The sequence below is a fragment of the Carcharodon carcharias genome, chromosome 7 (assembly GCF_017639515.1).
Source record: "Carcharodon carcharias isolate sCarCar2 chromosome 7, sCarCar2.pri, whole genome shotgun sequence".
In the NCBI taxonomy this organism is placed as follows: Eukaryota; Metazoa; Chordata; class Chondrichthyes; order Lamniformes; family Lamnidae; genus Carcharodon; species Carcharodon carcharias.
Genome location: NC_054473.1, coordinates 186,608,752 through 186,618,562, shown reverse-complemented (window position 1 = coordinate 186,618,562; position 9,811 = coordinate 186,608,752). Strand labels below are relative to the sequence as shown.

The 9,811-nt window shown below is 62.0% G+C and overlaps 1 protein-coding gene across 2 annotated transcripts in view; it reads left to right on the top strand.

The window, feature by feature from the left end:
- The first annotated feature begins 286 nt into the window (after positions 1 to 286).
- The window catches only part of nae1 (nedd8 activating enzyme E1 subunit 1), a 45,642-nt gene continuing 36,117 nt past the window's right edge, over positions 287 to 9,811 (top strand). The window contains exons 1-3 of one of the 2 annotated variants that reach the window (XM_041192525.1): positions 287 to 419; positions 7,431 to 7,534; positions 7,628 to 7,688. In XM_041192525.1, the coding sequence (XP_041048459.1) occupies positions 367 to 419; positions 7,431 to 7,534; positions 7,628 to 7,688 (218 nt within the window). In that variant the 5' untranslated portion in view covers positions 287 to 366. The remainder of the gene's footprint in view (positions 420 to 7,430; positions 7,535 to 7,627; positions 7,689 to 9,811) is intronic. The other variant, XM_041192526.1, reaches the window with a different exon arrangement.

Sequence of the window (9,811 nt, the reverse complement as noted above, 5' to 3'; positions counted from 1 at the left end):
GGGTCATTGTCCTTTAACAACCTGGGAACACTGTCCCTTTAACAACCCAGGTCACTGTCCCTTTAACAACCCGGGTCATTGTCCTTTAACAACCCGGGGACACGGTCCCTTTAACAAGCCGGAGACACGGTCCCTTTAACAACCCGGGGACACGGTCCCTTTAACAAGCCGGAGACACGGTCCCTTTAACAACCCGGGGACACGGTCCCTTTAACAATCCGGCAGCTGAATTTGCGCTCACTGCGCCCTCTGCTGCTGAGCCGCCGCCATTTCCTCCTGTGGCGAATCTGCCGCCTGGTTTTAGTCGGTGCCGAATGTGCAGCGGCGGGTGGCGGGGGTGCTGCATTTACCTGTCCCCGGCTCCCCATGGCGGCGGCGAGCGGCTTGAAGAAGGAGGAGAAATATGACCGGCAGCTGCGGTGAGGCGGGGGCTGGGGAGGCCGGGGAGGCCGGGGAGGCCGGGGGCTCTTTCCCCTCCCCCCACCCCCCCGACTCTTCACCCCCCCCACCCCCGACTCTTCACCCTCCCGACTCTTCACCCCCCCGACTCTTCACCCCCCCCACCCCCCCCGACTCTTCACCCCCCCGACTCTTCACCCCCCCGACTCTTCACCCCCCCCGACTCTTCACCCCCCCCGACTCTTCACCCCCCCGACTCTTCACCCCCCGACTCTTCACCCCCCCGACTCTTCACCCCCCCCGACTCTTCACCCCCCCGACTCTTCACCCCCCCCGACTCTTCACCCCCCCCGACTCTTCACCCCCCCGACTCTTCACCCCCCCCGACTCTTCACCCCCCCGACTCTTCACCCCCCCGACTCTTCACCCCCCGACTCTTCCCCCCCCCGACTCTTCACCCCCCCACCCCCGACTCTTCACCCCCCCGACTCTTCACCCCCCCGACTCTTCACCCCCCCGACTCTTCACCCCCCCGACTCTTCACCCCCCGACTCTTCACCCCCCCGACTCTTCACCCCCCCGACTCTTCACCCCCCCCACCCCCCCCGACTCTTCACCCCCCCGACTCTTCACCCCCCCGACTCTTCACCCCCCCCACCCCCCCCGACTCTTCACACCCCCGACTCTTCACCCCCCCGACTCTTCACCCCCCCGACTCTTCACCCCCCCCACCCCCCCCGACTCTTCACCCCCCGACTCTTCACCCCCCCGACTCTTCACCCCCCCCACCCCCCCCGACTCTTCACACCCCCGACTCTTCACCCCCCCGACTCTTCACCCCCCCGACTCTTCACCCCCCGACTCTTCACCCCCCCGACTCTTCACCCCCCGACTCTTCACCCCCCCGACTCTTCACCCCCCCCACCCCCGACTCTTCACCCCCCCGACTCTTCACCCCCCCCGACTCTTCACCCCCCGACTCTTCACCCCCCCGACTCTTCACCCCCCCGACTCTTCACCCCCCCGACTCTTCACCCCCCCGACTCTTCACCCCCCCGACTCTTCACCCCCCCGACTCTTCACCCCCCCGACTCTTCACCCCCCCGACTCTTCACCCCCCCCGACTCTTCACCCCCCCCACCCCCCCCGACTCTTCACCCCCCCCGACTCTTCACCCCCCCGACTCTTCACCCCCCCGACTCTTCACCCCCCCGACTCTTCACCCCCCCGACTCTTCACCCCCCCGACTCTTCACCCCCCCGACTCTTCAGCCCCCCGACTCTTCACCCCCCCGACTCTTCACCCCCCCGACTCTTCACCCCCCCGACTCTTCACCCCCCCGACTCTTCACCCCCCCGACTCTTCACCCCCCCCACCCCCCCCGACTCTTCACCCCCCCGACTCTTCACCCCCCCGACTCTTCACCCCCCCGACTCTTCACCCCCCCCACCCCCCCGACTCTTCACCCCCCCGACTCTTCACCCCCCCCACCCCCCCGACTCTTCCCCCCCCCGACTCTTCCCCCCACCGACTCTTCACCCCCCCGACTCTTCACCCCCCCGACTCTTCACCCCCCCGACTCTTCACCCCCCCGACTCTTCACCCCCCCGACTCTTCACCCCCCCGACTCTTCACCCCCCCCGACTCTTCACCCTCCCGACTCTTCACCCCCCCGACTCTTCACCCCCCCGACTCTTCACCCCCCCGACTCTTCACCCCCGCCGACTCTTCCCCCCGCCGACTCTTCACCCCCCCCACTCTTCACCCCCCCGACTCTTCACCCCCCCGACTCTTCACCCCCCCGACTCTTCACCCCCCCGACTCTTCACCCCCGCCGACTCTTCACCCCCGCCGACTCTTCCCCCCGCCGACTCTTCCCCCCGCCGACTCTTCCCCCCGCCGACTCTTCCCCCCGCCGACTCTTCCCCCCGCCGACTCTTCCCCCCGCCGACTCTTCCCCCCGCCGACTCTTCCCCCCGCCGACTCTTCCCCCCGCCGACTCTTCCCCCCGCCGACTCTTCCCCCCGCCGACTCTTCCCCCCGCCGACTCTTCCCCCCGCCGACTCTTCCCCCCGCCGACTCTTCCCCCCGCCGACTCTTCCCCCCGCCGACTCTTCCCCCCGCCGACTCTTCCCCCCGCCGACTCTTCCCCCCGCCGACTCTTCCCCCCGCCGACTCTTCCCCCCGCCGACTCTTCCCCCCGCCGACTCTTCACCCCCCGACTCTTCCCCCCCCCACCCCCCCGACTCTTCACCCCCCCGACTCTTCCCCCCGCCGACTCTTCACCCCCCGACTCTTCACCCCCCCGACTCTTCACCCCCCCGACTCTTCACCCCCCCCGACTCTTCACCCCCCCGACTCTTCACCCCCCGACTCTTCCCCCCCCGACTCTTCCCCCCGCCGACTCTTCATCCCCCGACTCTTCATCCCCCGACTCTTCCCCCCCCCGACTCTTCACCCCCCGACTCTTCACCCCCCGACTCTTCACCCCCCGACTCTTCACCCCCCGACTCTTCACCCCCCGACTCTTCACCCCCCGACTCTTCACCCCCCGACTCTTCACCCCCCGACTCTTCACCCCCCGACTCTTCCCCCCCCGACTCTTCCCCCCCCGACTCTTCCCCCCCGACTCTTCCCCCCCCGACTCTTCACCCCCCCACCCCCCCGACTCTTCACGCCCCCGACTCTTCACGCCCCCGACTCTTCACCCCCCCGACTCTTCACCCCCCCGACTCTTCACCCCCCCGACTCTTCACCCCCCCGACTCTTCCCCCCCCCGACTCTTCCCCCCCCCCGACTCTTCCCCCCCCGACTCTTCACCCCCCCACCCCCCCGACTCTTCACCCCCCCGACTCTTCACCCCCCCGACTCTTCCCCCCCCGACTCTTCCCCCCCCCGACTCTTCCCCCCCCCGACTCTTCCCCCCCCCGACTCTTCCCCCCCCCGACTCTTCACCCCCCCGACTCTTCACCCCCCCGACTCTTCACCCCCCCGACTCTTCACCCCCCCGACTCTTCACCCCCCCGACTCTTCACCCCCCCGACTCTTCACCCCCCCGACTCTTCACCCCCCCGACTCTTCACCCCCCCGACTCTTCACCCCCCCGACTCTTCACCCCCCCGACTCTTCACCCCCCCGACTCTTCACCCCCCCGTCTCTTCACCCCCCCGACTCTTCACCCCCCCCGACTCTTCACCCCCCCCGACTCTTCACCCCCCCCGACTCTTCACCCCCCCACCCCCCCGACTCTTCACCCCCCCGACTCTTCACCCCCCCGACGCTTCACCCCCCCGACTCTTCACCCCCCCGACTCTTCACCCCCCCGACTCTTCACCCCCCCGACTCTTCACCCCCCCGACTCTTCACCCCCCCCGACTCTTCACCCCCCCCGACTCTTCACCCCCCCGACTCTTCACCCCCCCCACACCCCCGACTCTTCACCCCCCCGACTCTTCACCCCCCCGACTCTTCACCCCCCCGACTCTTCACACCCCCGACTCTTCACCCCCCCGACTCTTCACCCCCCCGACTCTTCACCCCCCCGACTCTTCACCCCCCCGACTCTTCACCCCCCCGACTCTTCACCCCCCCCGACTCTTCACCCCCCCGACTCTTCACCCCCCCACCCCCCCGACTCTTCCCCCCCCCGACTCTTCCCCCCCCGACTCTTCACCCCCCCACCCCCCCCGACTCTTCACCCTCCCGACTCTTCACCCCCCCCGACTCTTCACCCCCCCGACTCTTCACCCCCCCGACTCTTCACCCCCCCGACTCTTCACCCCCCCGACTCTTCACCCCCCCGACTCTTCACCCCCCCGACTCTTCACCCCCCCGACTCTTCACCCCCCCGACTCTTCACCCCCCCACCCCCCCGACTCTTCCCCCCCCCGACTCTTCCCCCCCCGACTCTTCACCCCCCCACCCCCCCCGACTCTTCACCCTCCCGACTCTTCACCCCCCCCGACTCTTCACCCCCCCGACTCTTCACCCCCCCGACTCTTCACCCCCCCGACTCTTCACCCCCCCGACTCTTCACCCCCCCGACTCTTCACCCCCCCGACTCTTCACCCCCCCGACTCTTCACCCCCCCGACTCTTCACCCCCCCGACTCTTCACCCCCCCGACTCTTCACCCCCCCGACTCTTCACCCCCCCGACTCTTCACCCCCCCACCCCCCCGACTCTTCACCCCCCCCCACCCCCCCCGACTCTTCACCCCCCCCCACCCCCCCGACTCTTTACCCCCCCGACTCTTTACCCCCCCGACTCTTCACCCCCCCGACTCTTCACCCCCCCGACTCTTCACCCCCCCGACTCTTCACCCCCCCCGACTCTTCACCCCCCCCCGACTCTTCACCCCCCCGACTCTTCACCCCCCCGACTCTTCACCCCCCCGACTCTTCACCCCCCCGACTCTTCACCCCCCCGACTCTTCACCCCCCCGACTCTTCACCCCCCCCACCCCCCCGACTCTTTACCCCCCCCGACTCTTTACCCCCCCGACTCTTTCCCCCCCGACTCTTTACCCCCCCCGACTCTTTACCCCCCCCGACTCTTTACCCCCCCGACTCTTTACCCCCCCGACTCTTTACCCCCCCGACTCTTTACCCCCCCGACTCTTCACCCCCCCCGACTCTTCACCCCCCCCGACTCTTCACCCCCCCGACTCTTCACCCCCCCACCCCCCCGACTCTTCCCCCCGCCGACTCTTCACCCCCCCGACTCTTCACCCCCCCCGACTCTTCACCCCCCCCGACTCTTCACCCCCCCCGACTCTTCACCCCCCCGACTCTTCACCCCCCCCACACCCCCGACTCTTCACCCCCCCGACTCTTCACCCCCCCGACTCTTCACCCCCCCGACTCTTCACCCCCCCGACTCTTCACCCCCCCGACTCTTCACCCCCCCGACTCTTCACCCCCCCGACTCTTCACCCCCCCGACTCTTCCCCCCCGACTCTTCCCCCCCGACTCTTCCCCCCCCGACTCTTCCCCCCCGACTCTTCCCCCCCCGACTCTTCCCCCCCCCGACTCTTCCCCCCCCCGACTCTTCCCCCCCCCGACTCTTCCCCCCCCCGACTCTTCCCCCCCCGACTCTTCCCCCCCCGACTCTTCACCCCCCCCGACTCTTCACCCCCCCCGACTCTTCACCCCCCCGACTCTTCACCCCCCCGACTCTTCACCCCCCCGACTCTTCACCCCCCCCGACTCTTCACCCCCCACCCCCGACTCTTCACCCCCCCACCCCCGACTCTTCACCCCCCCCACCCCCGACTCTTCACCCCCCCCACCCCCGACTCTTCACCCCCCCCACCCCCGACTCTTCACCCCCCCCACCCCCGACTCTTCACCCCCCCCACCCCCGACTCTTCACCCCCCCCACCCCCGACTCTTCACCCCCCCACCCCCGACTCTTCACCCCCCCACCCCCGACTTCACCCCCCCCACCCCCCCGACTCTTCACCCCCACCCCCCCCGACTCTTCACCCCCCACCCCCCCCGACTCTTCACCCCCCACCCCCCCCGACTCTTCACCCCCCACCCCCCCCGACTCTTCACCCCCCCCACCCCCCCGACTCTTCACCCCCACCCCCCCAACTCTTCACCCCCCCGACTCTTCACCCCCCCGACTCTTCACCCCCCGACTCTTCACCCCCCCGACTCTTCACCCCCCCGACTCTTCACCCCCCCCGACTCTTCACCCCCCCCGACTCTTCACCCCCCCCGACTCGTCACCCCCCCCCCCCCCCCGACTCGTCACCCCCCCCCCGACTCGTCACCCCCCCCCGACTCGTCACCCCCCCCGACTCGTCACCCCCCCCGACTCGTCACCCCCCCCCGTCCCCCCGACTCTTCACCCCCCCACCCCCCCGACTCTTCACCCCCCCCACCCCCCCCGACTCTTCACCCCCCCCACCCCCCCGACTCTTCACCCCCCCATCCCCCCTGATTTTTCCGCCCCTCCCCCCCCTCTTTCTGTCACATCCCCCTCTCAGTTGACATGTCCATGTAAATGTGGATTTACCAGTTTGCTGATGGGGTGAACGGGATCCTCTGTGACCTACTGGGAAATGTCTGCTTACTGAATGTAAACAAAGGGATTATGTCTGCATGAGATTATTGGACAGTTAGAAGCTTCATAGCCAAACGCAGATCCTGTGCTGATCTGGTTTCCACACGTGGGTGCTCAGGATTTGCAAGAAAATTATGAGGGTCAGGATCCTGGCTATTTCATTTTCTCTCACCCAAAGACACCAAGACAATCATAGCATCTCTACCTCTGCCCTAACCATCAGCACAGGCAGCCATCACTGGAGTGTAATCCTGTATCGTACCTCATACCAAGTCCCGTTCATTCATCACCCCTCTGCTTGCTGAACTACTTCAGCTCCTTATCTGCAGTACCTGATTTTAAAACTCTCTACCTTGTTTTCAGGTCCCTCCCTATGTCTGTAATTTCCTCCAACACCACAACTCTCTGAGATAACTACACTCCTCTAATTCTGGCATCCGCATATCCCTGATTTTAATTAGTGGCCGTGCTGTCTGTTGCCTGGACTCCATGCTCTGGAGTTCCCTCCATATACCTCTCCACCTTGCTACCTCGCTCTCCGCCTTAAGACACTCCGCAAAATCTACTTCTTTGACCAAGCTTTTTAATATCTTCTCAAGTGGCTCAGTAATAATACTCCTGTAAACCACCTTGGGATGTTTTACTTTGCTTAAAAGTTGCTTTTTAGGAATGCAAGTAGTTGTTGTTGTAACCGAGAACGCCTCTCTAGGTTCAGCCACACCAAGCCAATTGTGGAGCACTTGCTGCTCCCCAGACCAGGAATAGCGACATGAATTTTGTGCTGTGTATGACTTCACGACGTCTGTGCACAGTTATTTATTTAGTGAACCTTTGTATGAGTCTGCGTGTGTGTTTATGGGGTGGTGGGGGGGGTAGCTGAGGCGTTTGGGTTTGCTCAAGGACTCTCTGCTTGAATGAAGTTGCAATGTTTAATTCCACTGTCTGCATTTCCTCCTGTAGGCTGTGGGGAGATCATGGACAGGAAGCATTGGAAGCCGCTCATGTCTGTCTGATTAACGCCAGTGCCACTGGCACTGAAATCTTGAAGAACCTAGTGCTTCCTGGTAAGATTGGAGTAGTTAAAATTCCAATAAAACTAAAGTTATCATTACAGCCAGCCCAATGGAAATTTTCATTTTCGCTCTTCTCATCCCCAGGAATTGGATCTTTTACCATAGTAGATGGCAGCGTTGTCGCTGGGGAGGATGTTGGCAATAAGTAAGTCTTTGAACATTGTAATGTTTTATTTTGTCCATTTGCAGTTTAATGCTGAATATGCCATTTTTTTAATGCAGGAGAACGGACAGGTCAGAGCACTGCCTGACTCCAACCTCTAGAACTCCCTCCCTCAGCATTAAACCTCATCACCTCATTCTCCACTCACCCGAGGTTCACTTGCTCCTAATTTGCCCCTCCCCTCCATTTCTCCCTCATGCTCAGTGATCACCCTTTGAATTCAGTGCCCTGTCATGTTTTGTTTGTTCAGAGCTCCTGTAAAATGTGAGGTAGTCCACCTTTCTTCACAGGTGGTATTTGCTATTGAAACTGTGGGTGTTGACTCTTGCGTGTAGTGGGGGGGGGAAGAGAAGGCGTGTGATGTGGCGCCAGAGCTAAATGTTAAACAGTGTTATTTCTGACATTTTCTGCGACACTAAGGTAAGGAGCAGGTAGTGGGCAGGGGGATCACTGGGTGGGTAGAATGAAAACGAACTTTGAGTCTGGGCCAGCCACTTGTCGTTGTGTGTGTTTCTCTGATAACTGGTTGGGGTGCATGAAGTTCTGCTTGAAGGCAGGTCTTCGCCTCCACAATGATTCTGTGGTGGTCACTCCTACCGATACGGTCATGGACGGATGCTTCTGCGGCAGGCAGGTTGGTGAGGATGGGGTCAAGTATGTTTTTCCCTCTTCTTGGTTCCCTCACCACCTGCCACAGACCCAGTCTAGCAGCTATGTCCTTTAAGACTCGGCCAGCTTGGTCAGTAGTGGTGCTACTGAGCCACTCTTGATGATGGACATTGACAACCCCCACCCAGAGGACATTCTGCACCCTTGCCACCCTCAGCGTTTCCTCCAAGTGGTGTTCAGCTGGGGCAGTGGGGAGCGGTGGCCGTACATGGTAATCAGCAGGAGGTTTCCTTGCTCATGTTTGACTTGATGCCATGAGACTTCATGGGGTCCGAAGTCAATGTTGAGGACTCCCAGGGCAACTCCCTCCCGCCTGTATACCAGTATATTGTCCAAGTCACGCTGCAACGCAGGCAGGGATGGCTTCAGGAGCTGAGGAGTTACAAATGTTGCTGAACATTGTGCAGCATCCCCACTTCTATGGAGGGGAGGTCATCTCTACTGAGCCTGTCCTGCTGGTTGGACAGCACATACCCAGGAATGGTGATGGTGCCTGGGCCATTGTCTGTAAGGTATGATTCTGTGAGATTCTCCCCCAAAACAGCAGAGGTTGGACGTCAATTGGAAGTTTCGAAACTGAAATTGATGTTCTGCAAGGGTATTAAGGATCGGTGAACCAAGGTGGGGTAGATGGAGTTGAAATGCAAAAGTGAAACACCACAGGTGCTGGAAACCTGAAATTAAAAACAGAAAGTGCTGGAAATAATCAACAGGTCAGACAGCATCTGTGGGGAGAAACAGTTAAGGTTTCAGATTGATGATCTTTCATCAGAACTGGAAAAGTTTTAGGCAAGTATAGAGGCAGGGAAAAGAGGGAGGGGGGAAAGAACAATAGAGGAAGATGTGGGATAGGGTGGAAGCAAAAGGAATGAATAGACAAAAGGGATAATGGTGCAAGGTGAAAGGGGTGGTAATGGAACAAGAAAAGAGAGCAAAATGGGGCTAAATGAGCTGAAAATGATAAAAGCAGTATTTATATAGCTAGTCCAGTTCAGTTTCTGGTCAATGGTAACCCCCAGGATGTTGATAGTGGGGGATTCAGTGATGTTAATGCCATTGAATGTCAAGGGGTGATGGTTAGATTCTCTTTTGTTGGAGATGGTCATGGCCTGACACTTGTGTGGCGAAATGTTACTTACCACATGTCAGCCCAAGCCTGAATATTGTCCAAATCATACTGCAACACAGGCAGGGACGGCTTCAGTATCTGAGGAGTTACAAATGTTGCTGAACATTGTGCAATATCCCCACTTCTAATGTTATGGAGGGGAGGTCATTGAAGCAGCTGAAGATGGTTGGGCTGAGGACACTACCCTGAGGAACTCCTGCAGTGATGTCCTGGAGCTGAGATGACTGACCTCCAACAACCACAACCATTGTGCTCAGTATGACTCCAACCAATAGAGAGCTTCCCCTGATTCCCATTGACTTAAATT